Raw genomic sequence first — 23,690 nt, forward strand, 5'->3', positions numbered from 1 at the left:
CTTTATCTATTTTCAAAAAAAAAAAATTATTTTTTACAAAAATACCCATTAACAAAAATTTTATTTTTTTTGTTATTAAATTTTACTTAGCAAAATACTCTTTAATAAATTATTTTTTATTAATTAAATTATATTTTTATCAAAATATTTTTTTTAAAAATTAATAATTAAAATTATTTTTTTCTAAGATATCCTTCAATCACTTTTTAATTATTAAATTATAATTTTATTAAAATTTTTGTTAACAATTATTTTTATATTTTATTATTAATTTTTTTATATCAATATATATTATTTTAATATTAAATAAAAAAATTTTACTATTGTTAATATGTATAACAATTAATATATATTTATATTAAAAAATAATTTTACTAAGATTTTTTATTTAATGTTAAAATAATATATATTAATATCGAAAAATTAATAGTAAAATATAAAAATAATTGTTAATAAAAATTTTTGTAAAATTATCATGTAATAATAAAAAAATTATTGAAGGGTATTTTAGAATATTTTGATAAAAATACAATTTAATCAATAAAAAAATAATTTATTAAAGAGTATTTTGGTAAGTAAAATTTAATGATAAAAAATAAAATTTTTGTTAAAAGATATTTTTATAAAAAATAATTTATTTTTTTTTTGAAAAATGGATAAAGTTAACATTAATTAACACAAAAAATTTAAAACGGATTAAAGAGAAAGTTTTTTAAAAGTTATAAGGAAGAAGAATATATATTTTATAAATAGAAGAGAGAGAAATACCATTTTAAGAAAATGACTCTCTAAAAAAAATATAACTAAAACTATTTACCATATATACTAACTTGCCTACAAATCAATCAACTACTATATAATATAACTATAATTTATTAAGGTTAGTTTGTCGAAGAAGTTTGTTTCTTAGAACTTAAAAGGTTGAAAGTTGAAGCATAGAGTAAGAAAGACCAAAGGGGCAAAAGCAATATGCAATGAATTCAATATCTGATTTCTGATGAAGAAGAGAGAAAGAGAAAAGAAAGGGTAAGTGGGGTGCACTTCAAATCGAGGTGTGCCCTCAAACCGCGCCGATTCGAACGGTCAACTTTCTCACGACACAAACATGGCCGAGACATCCTCGGAGGAGGAGTTGAGTGTCGTGAACGACAACAACCATAAAAGTACAAATAATATCCCAATTGAGATCGTGAGTGATGAAGAAATGGCTCTCATTGAAGCTGCTTTTGCTTTAGCTTCTTCCTCTTCTGCTCGCTCTCTTTCTCTTTCTGCTTCCATTCGATCTTCTTCTTCTTCACCTTCTCCTCCTTCTCCCCTTCTTCACACCAACGCTCTTTCCATCAAATCAATCACTCTTCTCGCCAAGCGAAGGTTATCAACTGAAACTAGCAATGGCAATGGCAATGTTAACCACCCTGATATTGAAGACCTCTTGCCCAAGAAAACAAGGCTCCATGATTCATTTCTCCACCGATATAGAAGGAGCCGAGGCTTGTCCGTCACTGATCTCACTGCCGCGGTAATCAATTTTCAATCTTTTCATATTTTTTTCAAATGGGGTGTTCGAGATTTGTGCTCATTTCATTGTGCTAATTGCTAAAGATTAAACGGTGTTAGTATTTTCTACCTAATTGGCAAAAAGCCCCTTTTTCTTTCAGCTCAATTCAGTTTCTTTCTGAAAAAGGAAACACCAATATTCGTTTGGTTAATTGATGAATGCATTCATTCATATTATTTGTGTATGAATGCTTTGGTAGTTTGGTTTGTTATTGATGGCAATTTGACATAACTGATTTCATGTGTGTGTGTGTTGAATGTTGAGGTAGGAATGGTGCGAGAAACAGAAGGAATTCTCTCTTACCCGCGGTGGCCGGAGGACCACCAAGGCAATGAGAGCTGGTATTGCTAGACATGTGGAGCTTGAAGAAGAGGTACATACTATTGTTAGATTGATTGATATCATGTTGTAAACTTTTATGATCATTTGGACCATTTTGTCATATCTATGAACACTCATTGTATTGCTGTGAAGGTTATGAAACGGGTGGCGGTGAAGATCGCCACAAAAGAAGACGGTTGGGCCCTGAAGTTTCTTAATTTTATTCATGGTGTGAATCAATTATTGTTTACAGGGTTAACTCGCGAACTGCCAATGTAAGCTAATGATACTTCACAATGTGTTAGGAGTTGAGCGTGTGATTCTAGTATTAAAGCATAAGAGGAATGCTAAGGGCCAACAACTTTTGTGATTTGTAGCTATCAAATAGCCATCAATGATGGTTTTAATGGTGTGAGATTGGTGTGAGATTTCATCCAATGACTCACTTTTCTTTGCTGGTTATATGCTGGCCAGAATTTAACAAAGTTGCTGGCCCCTAGACTTTTCCAAAGCATAAAGGGCAGCCAGAGATGATTATTTCAGTGGCTATTTCCACGGCTTGAACAAGGTCACACGGAGATAACTCAGCCATTTCTCCAAGGCTTCCCTTCTATTAAAAAATGGAATACTTGCTTAAATTTGATATTGTAAAAGACTCAATTTGATGCTATTATAATACAAAAATATTATTTGTACACCAAAATCAATCACTAAAATAAGCTACCAATGTATTTGTGTGTAAATACATGTGTAATTTAATTTATTTTCAATGTGTATTTGTATTCCAACATGTATTTTATACTGGGGGCTAATTTTGGTGTACACGTAGCTCAGTAATAATAAGTAATAACACTTTGCATTTGATAGAAATATAAAATTTACTGAAGAGACTTAAAGAAGTCTTGTGTTGTTGGTGGGATTCTGTTGTGTTTTGTTTTGATGATGATGAGACTTCTAACTTCTAACTTCTGTTGTCAGAATAGCATATATAGGCAATGTATGGATGGTGGGAGTGATTGATGAGATTCAGATGCCATTAACAAAAGAACATCATAATCCAATATTAATTGACACCAAAACTCGTGTTCGAGATACACTTCCTTCTGAAGCGCAACGAAGAAACGGAAGGTATGCTGGATCTTCTGCCATGCATTTTGTTCTGTCAAATGCGATATTGTGTCCTAATGCGTTTGATTGAATCATTATATGTTATATTTGGCAGGTTTCAACTGATGTGTTACAAGTACTTGTGGGACAATACAATCGCCAATGATTTCCCTTCTGGAAAGTTTTTCACTTATTTTAGCTTAAACCCTCACCATATTCTTGCCGAAGATCTGCAAGTGACAATTGCTGGCTCCGATTTCTGTGTATCTGCAAGTGACAAGAATCTGGTGTGTATTTCAATCATGAACAAATTAAATTACTAAGCTCTACTTGAGTATAGCCTTAAAGTTTGTTTTGATATTGGAAAAGTACCTCTCAAGTTTTTCATGAAAGCATTAGTCCCAACCCTTTGTCAAACATTTTCACAATACCACAATATTTTACAGAAGTGATTTCAGTTGGTTAATGATTGAAGCATGCGTCTACGGTCTACATATGTTTCTTTCCTAATTTGATTACTTGGAGAAAATGCAGACCCTTGATGATATGCTGAGATATTACACAAACACCTTGAAGATGCTAGCCCCTGCTCATGATCAGCTTCTGTTAAGGTGAGTGCAAATTTATGGCTCTGGCAATATTGTTCATTGATCCCTTTGGCAAGGACTTCAAAATGCTCTCTCTCTTCTAAGGAGTACATGGTTTTGTTTTCGTCATGTCAGATATGAGTATCAAGAAGATAAGTCATTGCTGGCGGAAGATAAATTTGAGTATGATTCTGAATGGTTAAAGAATCAGATTCAAAGTTGTCTTGAGTTTTGGCATGGACAACGAGAGGCAAGCTATGCACCTGAAGATGAGCGATGGAAATGTCGATACTGTCAATTCGCCAGAGACTGCGAAGGATATGCTGAGAGTATGACACCAAAGGAAGATTCAAATGATGATACCTGCGTCACTCACGGAGAAGACATTTCTTCTCAAATCAGCTCATAATATTCGACCAGGCTGATGATATAAGCCTAGGCCTAGTGTTAAGGTTGTTTAATTTATTTATTTATCAACAAGCTTTGTTGTTGTATGCATGTCTGTTAATTATTTGACAACTAAATTATCATTCTCATGTATAGAGTGGAAAATTGATTGAGATAGTGGTACACTAAAAAGCATACGAAACACCAATGTGCTGTCTTTGGTTGTATATCTGATATCGAATCTATCGAATGAATGTTTTATTGACGTTTTTTTGTACACATCGTAGGAGAGGAGAGGGCAAAAAAATCCTTCTGACAGCAACGCCAACCCTAAGACACATATTCCATTGGAAAAAATACATATAAATTGATAACTTAACATGAAAGAGAACCAAGTGAAACAAGCCAAGACGGGAATACCCCACCACTCAATTGCAGAAATCACCTTGTAATAAGCCTATATGTACACAAATATCTCTAGTAAATGCTCGCTCCTACAAAATTTTTTCCATCATCTCTTGATGTTAGTGCCATGGGGATTTAGGAATTTGGAAGGGTAGATGAGGAACTGAATGCTCAAAAGAACTCCATTGTGCTGGATATATTGATGGGAGGATTGAAGACAATCCTATTTGCTTTCCCATCTGCAAGCAAATGTGGCAACATGTTGGCCTCTTTGGCAGAAACGCCTTCAGCAGTCCATACGGTAACATGAGGCCACTCATTCTTGGAATCTATCTTCTCACCTTCAACTGACCCCGGAAATGCTTCAAATGCAGCCATCTTATCAGAGTAGAGTAGTGCTGTAAGCTCCACTGGTACCTTCTTATGCAGGAAAAGGCCATAGTCAGCTACAGCTTTGATGCCGTGACTTCTCTTGTGGGCAAGAGTCAAATGAGCACGATTAAGATTCTCTAATTTCTTGTCTTTAAGGAAAGCTTCAATCTTGGGATCCTTCTTGGCTAACTGCATACATAGATATTACAGAATCAAACATTCTTTCTAGATGAAATACACGTAGGAGTGAACTTTATTCCCCAACAAAGTAGTTCTAGTAGCTACCAAAAGTATATAAAAGTATAGAATTAATTGATATATTGAAGAGAGCACAATTCAAGAAGAGCAGACGTTTCCCTTACATTGTTAAGAACAGCATGAATTTCTGTAACTGGTAGACTGAGGGCAGCAAAAATGATGGTTCCAAGTTTCCTCTCCTCGGTAACTGGCGGTATGTAATCACCCTTGGCAACCTTCTGTAATTCTTCCTGAACTTGCTGGACAGCAAACTCAAACGGAACCTGCAGATGTTGTGTGCGAAAGCAATAACAGCTTAAACCAGGAGATAATAGTTGGTTATATTGAATGAGAAAAGGAGATAACAGCGAAGAAAAATGCGCGGGGTGTATAACAATAGAGGAAGAACAATGCCAGATGTACTAGCCTGAACTGAATTCAAATAGTCAGCATTCCCAGAAAGGATGTCTCGTAGTTGTTTCTCCCATTTTGTCCATTCCTGTGCATAAGACCCCTTGGTAGATTCTAATCTGTCACAATAATGATCAATGCAAGACTACATAAACTTCTCAGTTTATAGCAAAAACTTTGAAGATAAGGAATAAAAGTAAACAAGAGGCTAGTAGACAGATCAACCAAGCCTGTCATCAATCAAGATAACGGACATTACATATACTTCGACTACAGTTCTATATGGCCACCATAGAAATGGCAATGTTGATCAAATTACAAGAAGAAAGAAGAGGAAGGAAAGAAGGAAAAAGAGAAGGGGGAGGGGGTGAACAACTTCAAAAAGGTTCCAATCTTAAAGAGGGATTGATTTTCAGGTACTAAGAAAGTTCCTGAAATTTCAATGTCTACTATTGGCTATTGTCGACATTTTGCTCCTTGAAATATAGGTGATACAGTTTTTAACTAATATATTTTTCTGTAAATCATATTTGTTGTTACAACCTATTCAATTTAATTTGAAATGATCTTGACATCTACTTACTACAAGTTTTCTAAAAAGATTTAAGAAACAAAATCTGGACACAGAAAATAGTGTAATAGTTTCTACAGTATACAAACTAAAATTCTATAAGACTGACCTTCCATGTCTTTTAGTGTGAAGCTTATATAGATCAATTCCTTCCTCCAGGACAGAGTGCAAAGCCTCGGGAAGGGGAGTCCTACGGACAGATGAAAGCATAACAAAATAAGTAATAGTGACAAGAGGATTAATGAATATAATCTATTCTAAATGTTTTTAAGTGTCAACAATTTTCCACCTTGACCTATCTCTTATAATTTATAAATCAAGGTATTCCAATTTGGAACTAGGAAACAATATTTAAATTGAGGAGAATCAATTGTCAGTTGTTTTAATAAACAAAAGTATAGACAATGATGGAATACAATGAATGCTACCAGGCTGTTAAATTGCTATTAGAACATATATATAATTGTTACGAAGTACTAACACAAGTATTAACATAAATGTACCTATCCGGCTTCAACAGTGGCATCTTGACAAGCGACCCAAAACGCTCAATTAATTCACTCTCAAATTCTTTACGGCTCTGACATTGGCAAAATCAGTTTAGAAACTAATAAAACCTAGAAATGGAGTCCAAATAAAAGAAGCATCATACCTTGCCCTCATAGAGGTGATAAAACATTAGAAGCACATAGCCAGCATTTGGAGATGCCTTGTCCAGATTTCCCTTCAAAAATTTGAAAGAGAGGGGGGGGGGGGGGGGGGAATCAGAGATGGAAGGTAACAAAACCTCTGGAAAATTGAAGGATTGTATATTTCAGAAAAATAAGGGGATATATACTGGATGATTGACTCGTTGAAGCACACGAAACATGAAAACAGCTAATGCATCAAGGGAAAATGGATTTGTATCAGTTCCTGCAGAATCGAAGATACAGATATATTCAGACGAGAAAGAAACTAAAACTCATTTCAGAATTTCAAGTTCTTTATCACCAAGACATAGTATGCCACAGCTATGCTTCTGATCAATGCATACCTAGTATTTGTTGTTAGCCTCATTCTTTTGACGACCAATTCTTTAGTCACAGTTTAAAAGCCAAATAAATACTCAGTTCACTCTGGTTGCTTTGGACTCGAGTATAACACAAAGAAAGATTGAGTAAATGCTTCCTAATTGGTTTATGTTGGGCTAGAAGATGCTGCCCTTATATAATACAGCAGACACTAACGGATATAGTCAAGAAAAAAGTAGGATTAACCACAAACCCAACCTTCGGAATCCGGCACAATGGGAACAGCAGATGCCCTGGTTCTGCGACACATGTCTTCTATCTGCATATTTGATTTTGTTAATGCATATAGAGTTTTAACAGTTATATGATGCAGAGAAAGGCATAATTGATGATAAACATTGTAGATTAAATTAAATTAAACCAACAAAAGAAGCAGGTGATTTCCCTAAAGCTAATTTCATGACAAAAATATATATCAATTCAAGCCTCACAAAGGCAACTCATCAAAACATGAACAAGAATGCATGGCCATCATATTACTTTTTCTGTTTGCTAGTCTAAGAGAAGTGTGGGAACATGGTACTATCCTGGCCATTCACAAGGAAAATAAAAGGCCACCTGACAAAAGATTTTAATTCAGTGGGGGGAATGAGTTTCCAATTATTGAATTGTTCTTTCTTATTTCATTTTTAATGTCAACCACAACTCAAATTTAATTTGCTCCCCTTCCACTGCATGAATTGACAACATCCAATGGAAGCAAGATCAAGTACTAAACAATTAAATATGAAAATGATACCATCGACAGAAGAACAGTCACAAAAGTACTAAACGAGATCCTATTAACAACAGGGAAAGAGATACGAGAGGGAACCAAGTGTGGGGAAGAGAAAACATAATTTCAAGAGGCCACAATGAAATAACTTAACCAACCAATCTCCAAACTTCTTCATTTGGGGCATTCTTGTCAGCAAGCATTATAGACTTTGGTTTCCTTCTGCGTTCTTCAGCCACTTTCTGCCAATATTTTCCTGTTGATAAGCCACAAAATTTAGTTATCTGAGAAGAATTGATTGGTAAATATATATATATTCAAGTATTATAGGCAATGCTAAGAGAGAATGGACCCTCATGTAAAAATTTAACATGATCATATACAAAAATTTCATGATTGATGAGGGGAAGAGGACCTTAACCTAGGTCTCATAAGAAAATATAATCAATGGAGAAAATCCACATGATCAAATATGTGAAATTTCCACATACTAAGGTACTTTCTTAACCTAACTATCAAGACTAACACATGATCCCAGTGATCGTTTACAACTTCAATAAATAGGAACAACTAAGCGAGGGAAATAATATGAACCTGAATCATATTAGGAAGAACTTTTACAATTTAAAAACCAACGTTTGTCCATTTCTAGATCCTACAGGAGAAATATTACCTTTTATCATATCACCCATGAGACTATGCATTGGCCGCTCATCTCCTAATCCTTCTTTAGCCTTTAGCAATTCTTTGCAAAGGGCAGACTTAGCACAACCAGGTATTCCTGGAAGAAAAGGAAAACCTCTTATAGATAAGTAATAACAAAGACCAAGCTGCATAACTACACTTAAGAAAAATGTAATAATCATGGGTTCACCTACAACAAAATCAATTATGCCTGAATTACACACACAGGCAATTAGAAAAGATTGTCATAAACTCTCTCTCCTAAACTAGCTTAGCATCTAAAAAATTCTAAAACAAAATCCTCATTGTGATCACAGTAAAACACCAAGAAGTCACTCAATAATGCTAGCTGAAACTGATTCCTATGCAGTAGAAAAACAGCCAACTCATCAACTTGACATATTTTAACGTTGCTGAAGGTTTCACATATAAGTAGAATTACCAGGAAAGAATACAATCAGCCCATCAGCTTTTGGGACCGTGTCTTGAACTGGGATACTAGGCCCAGGTGACACTGACTCCCGCTCTGCTGCAAGATCACCTTCTTCGTCCTGGCCTTCCTCAACAATGGCCAAGAAATCTTCAGTCCTAACTAAATTACCCGCAGAGCCTATTAGAGCCTGGTTCAGAGGACTTCGTCTTCCGAATTGTTCAAGGAAAGGTTCAGCTTCACTAAGATAAGTTGATGATGATAGTTGCTTATTTCCATACTTCCTTCTTATAAAGACAGCCCTGTATGCAGAGAATATATCTTAATCAATTACACCAACCAAAATAGGAAAACAAAGAATAGACAAACAGATAGGAGAAGAGAAAAATGACTAGAATTGCAGGTGTACCATTCATCAAGCATCTTGCTAAGTTCTCTCTGCTTTCCTGGGGAGGTTCCCCATATTTTCATTTGTCTGTGATGTCAAAGCAAACAAATATAAGATGAATATAAAATTTGTTCAAATTACAAACTACGTAGACAAAAGAATAAACATATTACCAACATATTCCTAATCCTTTAATATTACATCTTCAATAACAAGTTTATTATGCTAAATAATTGGTTATGCCCTTGGAATTACTGAACCAGAACTGAATAACTAACATGCTGATAAAACATGTCATGAAGGAGGACATAGATGAAGGATAGGGTATAACACAGGTTTGGAATTAATGGCGGTTTACTTTTTCTTGGTTTATTTGTCTCACATTAAGTTGCTTGGGTATGTGGGTGGCTGCGGGTGTTATTTGTTTAGAACACAAACGCTTCTAACGATGTAACACATACTACAAATGAATCTAGTCGAGAATCAAAGTTTATCCGCTAAAGTCCTTATGTGCATGCCATGTGGTACCATTTTGAAGAGTTATTAAAGAAACCTTCTTATGAAGCAACAATTCATGCTTAATATACTTCCTAGACCATAAAGATCATTTCTATGGCATTCATGTTTTTGCAACCTAACTGATGGTGAAAAAGATGCTCAGATGTGAAAATGTACATTAACTTGGAACATGCATTTAAAAATAAACTATGCAATACAATTATGTGTCCTTAAATTTCCATCAAAATATATGAAAGCAAACTATAATATAGTTTCAGCTGTCAAATACAAGCCCCGTTAAACTTACCTTAGGTAATAAGCCTTGTAAGCACCTGGACCTTCTTTAAACAGAATTGACAAGCCATTTCGAATGAGAAATGTTCGCAACTAAGGAGGAGAGGTAAAATAAGATAGAAAGTTACAATAACAAAATGAATTCTTCCTCATAAATAATACAAATACATAAAAAAATCAAGTTCAAGCACTAATCCATACCTTATACGTAAGAAATTTCAATTTGACCATTAAGTTTGCATCTTCATCAGCTAATTCTTCTTTCTCAGAGCTATCACTAGCACTTTCACTTGTACTATTATTCTTTGAAATTTCAGTGGTTCTCTCCTTGTTTGCCTTGAATAAATTGATATCAACAAAGAATCCTGGGCATACGTTAAGTTCTTAGAGAGCTGTGACGAAATGATAATAACAAGCAGCATATATTTGTTTATAAACAATTATACACATATCAAATGCAACTTTTGAAACGTGAGACTAGCAAGAACCACCACATGTGAATAAGACAATCAACAATTGACCACAAGTGAGTCAGAATCATTAGCTTGCAAATCTCAGAATAAATGAATAGATAGATTAAAAGGAAAAAAGCATTTACCTCGATATAGTGGCCATAATCCAGGTTTATGCCTGAAAGTGCCAAACATTTGCAGCTCAGAAGTTATCAAGTAAAATTTAATTTGCAAGATAATAGAAGGCTCTCTAGAAAATTAATAAGCTGAGCATTCAACAATAAATCAGATTGAAATGGGACCTCATTTCTTTCTGGTATCTCCTGAAAGCTGAGTCACTGTGTACATGAATGACCATTTTGTAGAAAAGATTGTCACTTGATATGTCATCAACTTTATGGAAGTTATGATAACATTTGAATGCAGCGGGGAAGCGTTTTTCCCTCATCAACCGGACAACTTCCTGACTCAAATTTAAAAAGAAAGGTATAACTATGAACTGAACGATTTAGTACAGTTTGTCATAATTAACAAATTTCCATGTGTAACTATACGATTTAAGGATGTACTGACCTGCAACTTTTTAGTTGAATAGTCTGCAGGATTGGTTTGCAAAAACTTTGAAAGAACAGATCGGTCTGCATTTCTTGAATGAGAATCAGTAGCACCGATCCCAAACCAATCCGAGTAGTCGGGACAAAAAGAACTACCAACACCCTCAAGAAGAGCTTTTATTTGCTGTAGAAGAATAACAAAACACAATAGTCAATTCATTTACTTAAAAATCCATCTGGATTTGGATCCTTTCATGAATGAACTTGTCATTTAACAAATAGCAAGAACAGGGTGAATGTGGAACCACATATCCTGCATTGGGTCTCAAATAGGGTTCCATCCCACTGTTGCCTAGTTTTTTTACACTCCTAGCTTGACAAGATGGTATCATAAACTGATGACCCAGATCCAAATCCACCTCAAGAATTACAATAGAATGAATTCAAATCAAGATGTATTTATGCTGTACCTGTTTTTCATCAGACCTATTTGCAGCACAAATTTCCCTTAGACTTGGTCCCAAATCAAGGGCATCTGAAGGAGAATGGAAAAAATTATATGCTATTTCAACTTTCTTTGAACTTCAACTAACAATTAGGAGGAGCAAAAAGGTACGCTTTTAGCAAGAAAAGGGTTTAAGTCATTATCACAGAAAAAAAGGGTTCCATTTGCATAACCCAAATCCAATTTTCAGGTACTCTTGATCAAATATTGGTACTATGCATAAAAGGGATTACTCAATGATCCTAAGCCTTGGCATATCTAATTCTCTTTCCTCAACTAACGAGCATAATACCAATAAAATAACAAGGCATAAGATGCGGTACAGCAGCTAGCACACAATATATAGAGAGAACCACTGATCATACCTCCATCAGCAGGTGGAAAAGGGTATTCTTTCAAAATTTTCTTCATATGATTTGGACTATCATGACTCACAAGACGAGCTACGAGACCCTCCAGAATTTCACCTTGGGCCTTTATATGGTCTTTTGAACCTACATTTATGAAAATAGATATAGCAATGAATTTTACAATAACAACAACAACAACAACCAGCAGCAGCAGATGAAAACAAAATGTCAAAATAAACATATCTCAGGTGGAATGAAAAGGAAATAACATAGAACAAAACTATAAACTATATACTTGATCCATTTGAAACATTAAAAAGTTCAAAGTTCATAGATAGATAGAAATTCAATTCAGTGTCGAATATATTCCTTGCTACATCACCAAAAGTTTACTTCAAAAATATCTTGGTCGACTATGGTGGATGCAGAAGTGAGAGACGATGATCATGGTAAGAAGTAAGCAAAGTTGAATTATGGCACCAAGTGTGCATGTAATATTATTGCTTTCGGAGATGTTATATATTTCTCCATTGTGCAAAACATATTCTTTTAAATCATCATTTGAAAATGGCTTTTAACCAAATACTTTGTCTTCAGATAGAACATTTTCATGTATGAAATAACAAGAAAAGATAGAAATATAGAACACTTTTGTGTATGACACTGTCAAGCATAGGGCACGAAGATCAAGTAAAATGAATTGTGCTAATCTTAACCTGGTACAGATATATCTGCAATTTCATCAAGAGCCTTGCATACCGGTGTTGCAGTACCCTCCTCACATAAAGCATCATAGGCAGCAAAGAAGGATGATGCTGATTTCCTATGTTTACATAAAGAAATGAAAGTGAAATTCAATTGGCTTGTCCACAAAAACCTCAAAACAGATAATATTAAGGTCCAAGTCAACATGTATGTGTTGAAATAAAATAGCTCGAACCCTTGTATTTATTAAAATAACATTGACCACCCTTATAAATATTACACTAAGTACCCGTTAAGGGATGTCAATGTAATTTACCCAAAAAATGAAGTATATCCATCAAAATAAGAAAATCAATCAAAGGAAGCGAGATAGGGATCGTAGGGAACTCGTGTACCACCATTCCTTATAACAATAAGGTAATCGTGATAGATGAACCCAGACAGTAAATGAATCAAACAGTTTCTTTCAGTTAAAATTCAAAATTCCTCTGCAACTTCCTAAATAAAATAAGAAAACACCTAATATACCATATAAACACATAAAACTATGGATTCAAAAAACAAAAGGTGTTCAATTTAAACATATTTAAGTAGAAATGATCCAGAATTAAAGTGCAACTCCAAAGTCGGAAACTGGATTCGAAAGAAATATAATATTTGAGTCATTTATGATATGCTAAGCAATATACATCCTCTATTTATTTTCTTAATGTAAAAGAAAAAAGATCCTGAATGTTCACCTTGTTGAAAACAGCCACACATGATTTGTAGGTAGGCGCCATTTTCTGCAGAAAGCAATTATTTCAGGAGTTGAATAGAACCTTGGCTTTCCATTGCCCAATTCAGTAACTGCTGTAACTACCGCTGTTCAGAAAAAGACAATAACAATGAAGTTAAGATACAAAAGAATGTTACGCAAAACTCCACATGGAGTAAATCTTGGAATCATTTGAGTTGGATGCATTTGTTGTTTCCATGTAAGAATTAACTCATACACTTCTGTGGAAAACTTCATTGCTTTCTCAACTCCAGATACTGGGGAAAACAGTGACCCATGTACCTTTCAATTGTTTTAATAGTCAAGGTTGTGGATCAGAAATAACTTAATAAAAGATCTAAGGAAGATGTAGACCAAACCTTGCTCTCTCTCTCTCTCTATATATATATGAAACAAAGAATTAACATGACAAATTTGTAATGATTTCCATGACCATGAAGCTTTGATCTTGTGTGTAGAACATTAGTTAACATTGAGTTTCTTGAATGAACCAAAAAATAACTGTTCATACCATAATCTTCTCGGGGACGCTGTCCATGATCACCAAGAACAGCAGTTACAAGTTCCATTGATATGCACATGTGGTTTCTCTGGAAAAGAAGATAATAATGACAGTTTTAAGCATGACTTAAACTAGAGATTAAATAAAAGTAGCAATACAATCCTAGATTGGTATCATTATCAACTTATCTACACATGGTGAATATAATTAACAACCACATGAACTGAAAAGTGCATGCACAACAAGAGAGATCACAAAATGAATTGAATTATGAAAAAGAAACACAACTGGGAAGATATTGATTTTTTTTAAAATAAGAAAAACAGAAAATGAAGTCATCCACATGTTTCAAGACCATCACATTATTTGTACGCAAATCATTAGTAAATCACTGCATAATTAATTCTGCAAACAATTGTAAATTAGTATACATACTACCCAAAAATGAAAGAGCAAAGTGGGTTCAGCAGATAGTTAGCAATTAACAATATCAAACTAAGGTATCTATGCTCAAACAGTACAAATTACACAAGGACATGCAGCCTGAATTTTTTCAGATAAAAAGCTCTTAATTTGCACAAAGTGGCCCAGTGTTTGGAACAGAAAATACAACAATTCTTAACCTAATAAATTAAGCATCCATGGAAATGTTTTAATGGAATAAACTTAAGAAAAATGCAAAAACTGAAAAAAAAAAAAAAGGGGGGGGGGGGGGGATACTGCATTTTCTTTCTAATTCCATGCTTGATAATCATTGCATTTCCAAACATGTTTGCCACTACCACAAAGCCCAGATGCTATTCAATTTTATACTAATTTCCAAAATTACCTCAAGAAAATCATTAAATTCAGCTTGTTTTTTAGAAGCCGCAGCTCCCCAAGCCTCGCGAAACATCCGCCCAAGTACAAATACACCAACAGCAGTATATCTGCAACAATGGAAAAGAGCAATGAACCATAAATAAAAATATTAACCGCATAAAGAAAGCATAACAAAGGGATATGAGTAGAGGGAGAAATGGAGGCCAAGGGAATGTACTCCTAGCAAATTATTTATTTATGAATGAAAAACTATCATGCCCTAAGGCATGACCATTATCCACGTTGCTGCATGACTACTATTCAAGAAAAAAACAACGAGCATAAGGTAAATAAGGAAACAAAAAATTCCAAAATATACATAATCTGTCACAAACATACATATTTCCAAAACTATTTTTCGCATAAGCTCCACCTTCATGACCCGCATACATAAAAAGAGAACCAGAGTGTTTGAGAGAAACCTGCACATGCAGGACAACAAGATTAACTCCACCAATGAAAATCAATAAAATCATAAAAATCACACCATTCAACAATTTCCCAACCAACACAAAAATTTAAAGCACAACAAACATACCTCTAACGTAGCCAAACCTTTAGCTACCATCTCAATCATTCTTATCCTTATCTACAGGCAAATAGAACAACTATAATATAAGCAATATTTTCAGAACTAAACGTACACTGAATTGTTTACAAAGCACATGATCAAACCTCTTGATCTGACTTCTCATTCTCGAATTTTGGGTAGAAAGTAGCTCTGATTTGCGCCTGCGAGTATGTGGAGTTGTCCACAGTAAATTTCTCCAACAAATTACCGCTAAACAACTTGCTCAAACTGGGACTACCACTCGTTTTGGGCGAAGCCACAACAGCTTCAGCCCCTGCAGCAGCAGCAGCAGCATCAGCATCAGCTGCACCTTTACCAGCCATTTCAGCTTCGGCAGTTGCGACTCCACTCGCAGTTCCATAAGATTTCGGTTTCCAAATCACCTTCCTATCTTGGACACCAGCTCCAACACTGGTTTTCGCCGCCCCGCTTTCAGCAATACGCAATCCGGCAAGGCCGTTAGTAACTGTTCCAGCTGAAGCAGAAGAAGTAATTGCACCTCCCCCAGCCGCAGCCGCAGCCGATAATTCCCCTTCGCGTTTCGGTTTCTCCTTCCATTGTTGTCCCCTCCGCTGCACAAAAAATGAACAATCTCTCACTCACTCAATTAATCAATCAATCACTTCAAAATCTAGCGCGTTTCGAAGTTCCAAGCTAGCTCCGATCGAGAATCGGAACAGTATTCTATAAATTCGAGCTTCAAACACGACAGTTAATCAGTTATAACTAACTAACTACTTTGAGGTGAATTAACAAACGATAATCCGATTCGCGCGAAAGCAGGTAAGATGAAAATCAAAACGACAGTTAATCAGTTATAAATAACTAACTACTTTGAGGTGAGTTAAGAAACGAGAATCCGATTCGCGCGAAAGCAGGTAAGATGAAAATTAAAACGAAATCAAAAGGTCGTAAAGTGAGTACCTGATTGCGAGGCATTGGGATGAGTGAGAAAGGAGAAGGAGGAGAAGCGAGAGTTCTGTAGGGATGGGAAAATGGAAGTAAGAGGAAGGTTCTGGAAGAGAGAGTGCAGAGAAGCCTCTGCGGTGCCGACATTCAAGTGAGTGAGACGGTTATAAATAAAATAAGTGAGAGAGGGTGTGAGGTGTAATGTAAGGAAATGGGAGAAGGGAGGAGGAAGAGAGTGAAAAACGCACACTCCAGATGCGACCCAGTAAACGAACGCCAACCAAGTAACGTGGGTTTTAGGTTCCACAGTCTCACAGCTCCCATGTCTATATGCCTTAAACCCCTTCTTCAGGAGTTAAAGTCCCTTTTCTCTCTCTTCTTTTTTTTTTTTTTTTTTCCTTTCCCTTTTTCTTTCTTTACAATTATTTTTACTCATAGATTTCAACCTTTTTAGGATTAAATTTAAGAACTTAATATTGATTTACTGAAAAAAAAATTAGCTATTTTATTTTTACTACAACAACAACATAAACAATGTAATTGAATAATAATATTGTCTGATTAATTGAAACGGCTTGTGATATAAATAAGAGATAAAACGACAAAAATCATAATTAGTTCCGATTAAATTGCAATCCAAATATAAATATTTGTAAGTAATTTCCAATTCAATTAAAATCAAGTTCAATCAATTCTAAAAATATTTACAGAAATATTAGATAATCAAGTTTTTTTTAACTATGTCCAATTAAGTTAAATTTATATACGCGTGCGTATTTACATTTTTGTAATTTTGTGGTTCTTCTTCTTTTGCCTCTTCTTCCACTTTTGTCTTCTTCCTCTTCCTCCATCTTACCATCATCATGATCATCATCAATATCACCATCTCATCCTCCTCCTTTTTCACAAAAGAATATAAAAAAAAAAATACACAAAGAAAAAGGAACGCAAAGAATAGAAAGCGTATTATTCACACCTACGTTGTGTTAGTGATTTTTGTTGGATTTAAACCAATTTGATTAAACTTAGTTGATAAAAGCGGCTGAATATATAACGAGACCCAAATATTTAATCCAAAAAGGCAAAAATCAACCTTAAATTTCAATATTTTTGTACCCTTTTAAGTTAATTTTTTACATTAAATCAGCCCCACTTAATCATAGACAAATAATTAAACTTGCATGCAAAAACTAATCCCTATTTAATATCAATAGAATGAAAATTACTAGCTATAACTCAAATAGCATAATCTTTCCATCCTCATCTAGAGGTTTCGAATTCGAGTCTCACTCCTAACTTTGGAATATATATAGCTTGCAACAACCTTCGTAGGTATTACGGCATATTTTCTGCACAAAAAGTTTCCAGGTGTAATGACATTGTTTATGAACGAGCATTTCCTACAATCACAAACAAGCTTCGCAGAGATTTAATCACATCTATTCTATTATATAAAAATCGGATGTCTGCACTTAATGATGAAGCTGACGTGGCATGCTTCGGAGAGTGTTTCCTAATTTAATTGTTTTAATTCATTCAATACAATTTATTGCACTGACTTAATTATATCAACTAATTGATTTGATTAGATATTTAAATATTAATATAATTAATATAATTTATTATAATTTATATATTACTTAATTAATTATACTACATTAATTATAATTCGTTATATTAGTTAATTAGTCTTTTCATTTATAAAGTCTAAAATAAAATAAATAAATTTTTATTTATTCTAATTAAATTTATTTATATACTACATATGAATTAACATTAATTTATAAAACATACAACTTGTGAATTGTGATAAAAACGCAAATCAGAAAAAAAAACGCATACAATTATAGAAGCATTAAATCTATTCTCTTTATTTATTTTTAACCATCGTTTTAGATTTTAATTTTTTTTAACCAGTGATAGTGGAATTTTATTGATGCTAGATAAAATTATAGAAGAATCTACCAAGCAGCATAAATTATTGCTCTTTTAATCAAATCATACCACATATAAAAATAAATTAATTTAAATAAATCAAATTTACATATCTATATAAATTAAATTGAATAAATTCGATTTAGACAAATATGTAGTAAATTAAATTCATAAGGTTCGAATTACATGCAACTTCTGAATAATTATAATGATATGGGTATTGTATATAATAATTAATACAAAAATAATTTAAATTTTGTATAATATTTTTTTTTGTATTTATGAGCTATTAAAAATGAACGAAAAAATGTTGTATGAAATTTTAATTTTTTTCTATAGGTTGTTATATAAAATACTAATATTATTATAATTATTTATTAAAACAGAGTACAACTAAGATTTTACTAATAATTTTAAATATTATTTTTTATAAAATTTTAAATTTTTTTATTATAAACACTTTTTGTAATTATTATAAATAATTTTATAAAATTTAAAAATGGCTTAAAAGATGTTATGAGTAAACCGTCTGACAAAAAACTGACTACAAAGTCAGTCAAATCTGTAGTTAATCGATGAACTGTTAGAACTGGCCATTTTTTTAAAGGGTTTCTGGTTTGTTAATAAGTAATAACTCCTCCAAACGGTGCTGTTTTGACTTTAAAAAAAATGAATCCCCAACGGCTTAAGCCCGTAATCCGTAACCCGTAACCCAGTCCCACTCCCACACTCATCACTTCTCCTCTCTGAAATTGACGTGAAATTTTGATATTGAAAGAAGAACCTTACCTTAGCTCCCCAAATTGCGAGCCCGCAGCCACTGCAGCATCAGACTAAGAGAGAGCGTGCTGAGATAGAATTATCTACTATTGTAGTTAAAGCAATAGCAGAGGCTGAAGGTCAAGCGCATAAAGCAATTGACTGAGGATCATAAAAGGAGAATACTTATAGAACGGATGCAAGGTGAAAGAGATAAATGGCTTGCTGCGATCAACACAATCTTTAGTCATATTGAAGGTACTATTAACAAACCTTTTAGGAATTATATCAGATTAAGAAACAAAAAATGGTGCTATATATCAAATTTTATTCTCATACCCTTTTTATTCTGTACCTCTTGAAATGCCAGTATCTATGATATAGAATAATTTGACAACATATAAAAATAAAATAATTTCATGCCTTTTTGAAACTTCTTGTGATTTACAGTACCTAATTAGTGTATGTAAATATAGTGATTACCTCTTCATCATATATTGCTTCTTATTTTGATTTTTCAAAATTAAACTCCAGTTTGCGATGTAAATGGAACACAATAAATATTGGCCGTTAATTTCTATCCTAATTTTGATAATTATTTTATTGATATGATTCAGATTCTTTAATCCTGAATAGTCCAAAAATTTTTCGTTTTTTTTAGTTGGATTTTGATAGAAACATAAAGATTCTTGCAATCCTTACCAATACTGGGACTGAAAAGTGTTGTGACTCTCTATAAGTATAGCATAGGTGATCACCACACTTACTCTTTATCTATACTGAAATTCATAATATTTGAGTAATTTTGTAGTGGCAGGTAGCAATGGCATCTAGGTGAGTTTATGTGCCATGTAGATTGTTTCACAATATTTTTTTTTTATTTTTTACTAAATATGAGGTCCTTGATTTTTAGGTATGATCTCATCAAGTGTATCAATGCTGGTCCAGCGTATAAGGTGTGACAGCTTAAAGTACGTGTCATTAGACTTTGGACCGTTTCTTACTTTGCAAAATCTGGGATGAAGGCACCTGTTGAGATGGTTGTCCTTGATAAAGAGGTAAAATCTTCACTTTGCATGTGAGATTTATTTTGCTAATGACTCAGCAATAAACCTCATTTATCTATAACTCTATAAAATTAATACATTCAGGGAGATACAATTCAATGCACTGTTAAAGACATATTTGTTCCGATCTTCGAGGGCCTACTCGCTGAGGGCAACGTGTACGTGGTCACTAATTTTGGAGTTGCTTTGAATACCATCAAGTTCAAGTCTACTAGATACGAATTTAGACTCCACTTCAAGAGGGATACGATTGTGCGTCCGGTATAAAATTCTTCAGTTCTATTAAACGGATTTACTTTTATTCCGTTCAAAACAATTCACACAAAGTCTAAAGAAGATGGTTATTTAGTTGGTAAGTACTTTGTTAGATTAATCTATAATACATGTGTTGTTTAATTCTTTGAGGTCTAATTTTTTAATCTTATATATTGTTTTGCACCATTTGCTGTCTTTTTTATTATGAGCATATAGTGGACAGATATGGATTCAAGTAATGGTTGTTGTTATTCCTCTCAAGTCTCAAGTATTATAGATTCATATAATTTTCGTGAAATTTATTTAAGTAAAATTTGCTTCTCTTTTTATCTTCTGACCAAATATACACCCCAAAAAATTTATAGGGTCTAACCCGTAAGAAATTAGTTATTACTCATGGAAAAGAGTTCGGCTTTATTTTGGGCTTTTGCCGTGAATGTTAATTTTGTATCTTTTGAATTGATTGAAGATTTTTATATAATATAATATAATATATTGTGACGGAGCATGTCTTATTTTTAAAATTTGTTTCATTAAGAAATTATATTAAGGATTAATTTTTTTTTTATTATTCCCTTCCTATAACAATTATTCCCTTCCTATAATTTTATATTAAGAAATAATATAATTTTTAACTCAATTAAATATTGTTTCATTTAAATTTTGTTTAATAAAAAAATTTATATAATTTTATGTATTATTCTTATAATATCCTATAACAATTAAATAATACTTTAAAAATTAATGAAAAGATTCGTGCCTTTATTTTGTAGATGTGATAGGTCAGCTTGCCTCTAAAGGTAACTTGGTCGAGTTCACACGGGACGGGAAGCCGTCAAGTTATATCACCATAGAACTTGATGATCTTGAGTAATGCTTAATATCTTTTTGATAGTAGCTTTTGTTTTAAAATCTTATTTTAAAATTTTGTGCCTCTCTTTACTCTACAAGCATTGCTATTTCTTATAGGGGTGGACAGAAATTAAGGATAACGTTGTGACAGTCTTTTGCTTTTGATTTGCTCAAATATCTGGAAGAACACCCGTGTCTTATCTATGTGGTTATTTTTCAAATGGACAAGATGAAATTTTATAGTGGTTTGTTTATTTTACTGGTATTTGAATGCATGTTTTGTGTCATCATATGCTTCTGGTATTTTTTTTAATTTGTTATGTCTTTTTTGTAGGGGTTATGGATGTTTCCAACACAAACTACAATTCGAAACTGTTTATCAATGTTGAGTTTCCAGTTGCCAAGAATTTTTTTTGCAAGGTACAGTGTATAGATCAGTAGTGTGGCCAGCAGAATATTTATACAAGGCTTTTGATTATTTAACTATTAGCAAATTTCATAAATTCTGATTTAAAAATGCAAGGGTGAACAAATTGGATCATGTTGACGGACAAGGCATAATGCCGCTGGTCTGTGATCAACCTATTTCAGTTGAGAAAGATTTTTTGCGTCTGTCAGTTTACAAAACAATTGTCGAGATAAAGGAGCATAATCAGGTAAAATTCTTTCTTTATTAGTCTTCCTTTTTTTCAATTATTAATTCTAATGTTTGTTGGATCATAATCTCAATTGTTGTGTTGTACCCTTGCATCCATCGATTTTATGATGCTGTATCTGTTACTGTCGGGACGATTAAAGAAGTTGAGATCGAGTTTGGTTGGTGGTACAAAAGATGTAAGAAGTGTCGTTGTGGCTTAAGGGAACTTGAGAAAAGATATTTCTATTCCAATTGCATTAAAGACTATGGGTTCTATGTGCCAAGGTATGACTCACGATACTTCTTTAACATTCACACACTACATACTCATTGTCTAAGAAAATAATGGTATAAACTAATCATTTGTATTATTTCTTGATAAATTTTGTTGTTGAGTTCTATCATTCGTGATTCAGTTAGCCTAATAGGTTAAAGATAATTGATTTTAAATAAGGTTAACCATCTCTTTCAAAGCATAACATATAGCAAGAGTTAAACATAATTAACCAAATGAAACGGTTTCATTGTCATTTAGAGGTGGATAGGTATATTAAAGTGTACATAGTATTTTTTGTGGGTCGTGCTGTTTGGGATTGTGATGTGCTGTTAAACTATTCTCATTTATGTTTTCATTTAATAATCATATGTAATAAATTAATTAGTTACCGGGGTTATAATTTAATTGTATCGTTTTATTGTTATATTTTTATTAGAATAGATTTATTTTCTAACGGTAAAATATTGTGAATATTGGGATTCACATATCTATATGTTACAAAGGAGAGATGCATTTTACTTTTATGTTCTGTTCATTTTTATGTTCAATGCGGTGGATTGTTTAATTTTTTTTAAAATTAACAATTTTTTGCTTAGACACTATTAAATAATTATTATTTTAATTGATAGTTTTTCATTGTACGTTGTATATATTCCGATTACTTATGTATACTTTTTCAACAGTTTCAATTTATATATGAATTTACGTAATAGAATTATTTTTATTTTGGTAAGCTATAATTGAATAATTGTTACTTATAGTTTACTGTTTGAAATATTATTAGAATCATGTTATATAGTTTCAGTGCGAATTAAATTACATGAGAATGTTTTACATTAAATAAATATTTATTTATTTATTATCAATATAAATATATATATATTAAGAGACATTAATGTAAGGACTAATTCACTTTTTTATAACATTTTTTTATGAATTATATATAATAAGAATTATTTTAAACTATTCTCTCGTGTGGGATGGAGACTTTTGGATAAGCCATTAAAAAATTATTTGCGTCCAATTCAATAATAACATAGTATAGACAGTCTGACTATTTGTATAATTTATGTAGTATATTATTTTTGAATTGTAAATTTTTTGGTGAATAATAGGTACATCATCCACATAAGAGTGATAGACCACACCAATGCTGCCTCTTTTGTTTTGTTCGATGGAGAAACTGCAAAGTTTCTTGGAGTTTCTGCCAATGACCTTAGGCAGTGTCTTGTGTGACCAAGGTTTGATGTCATATTAATTTTTTTGTGTTATTTGTTTTGAACTATACCTTAATTTTTATTATTTATGAGAGCATGAATGAACTTTTTTTCGCTAAATGTGAAGGGTGTTGAGAAAAATTCCTGTCCCAAAGAGATTGATATGTTTAGGGATATTAAGTTCATCTTCAAAGTGCAACTCAAGATGAGGAATCTGAACTCTTATGAACCATATGTGATTCATGTGTTGAGAATGACTAATGAGAATTCTTTGGTCTCTGCTTTCCTGGATAAATACAATCCTAACCCTATAACCCCTTCTGGCTAATAACTTTCTCTTTTGTTTCGGTATTGCAAAAACAGATCAACCAGATTTTGATGATGTCTTTTTATTGAATCAATTGTTTTGTAGGGCCTTTTGTCGCATGAAAATTCTGAACTATTGAGTTTGTCTACTGGTCCATAC

General features: G+C 33.0%; 2 protein-coding genes across 2 annotated transcripts; one reads left to right on the forward strand and one right to left on the reverse strand.

Annotated features, from left to right (window-relative positions):
* Positions 1–887: 887 nt before the first annotated feature.
* On the forward strand, positions 888–4,225 carry LOC107629181 (exonuclease V-like protein). The gene is made up of 7 exons (XM_016331899.3): positions 888–1,519; positions 1,827–1,931; positions 2,033–2,154; positions 2,858–3,007; positions 3,102–3,273; positions 3,521–3,597; positions 3,709–4,225. Exons 1-7 carry the CDS (start codon positions 1,106–1,108, stop codon positions 3,980–3,982), a joined length of 1,314 nt encoding a protein of 437 aa, XP_016187385.1. The 5' UTR covers positions 888–1,105; the 3' UTR covers positions 3,983–4,225.
* Positions 4,194–16,630, reverse strand: RNL (RNAligase). Its single transcript, XM_088508728.1, has 27 exons — positions 16,241–16,630; positions 15,421–15,888; positions 15,284–15,334; positions 15,085–15,167; positions 14,714–14,813; positions 13,894–13,972; positions 13,345–13,468; positions 12,616–12,722; positions 11,915–12,043; positions 11,515–11,579; positions 11,064–11,228; positions 10,793–10,953; positions 10,637–10,668; positions 10,240–10,403; positions 10,052–10,131; positions 9,268–9,333; positions 8,871–9,160; positions 8,418–8,525; positions 7,903–8,000; positions 7,228–7,288; positions 6,795–6,871; positions 6,609–6,680; positions 6,460–6,536; positions 6,066–6,146; positions 5,402–5,504; positions 5,100–5,258; positions 4,194–4,926 (listed from the first exon to the last, which is right to left on the reverse strand). Exons 1-27 carry the CDS (start codon positions 16,370–16,372, stop codon positions 4,537–4,539), a joined length of 3,522 nt encoding a protein of 1,173 aa, XP_088364854.1. The 5' UTR covers positions 16,373–16,630; the 3' UTR covers positions 4,194–4,536.
* Between the last annotated feature and the right edge of the window lie 7,060 nt (positions 16,631–23,690).

Source organism: Arachis ipaensis, chromosome B3 (genome assembly GCF_059453495.1).
Source record: "Arachis ipaensis isolate K30076 ecotype BB chromosome B3, ASM5945349v1, whole genome shotgun sequence".
Taxonomy (NCBI): domain Eukaryota; kingdom Viridiplantae; phylum Streptophyta; class Magnoliopsida; order Fabales; family Fabaceae; genus Arachis; species Arachis ipaensis.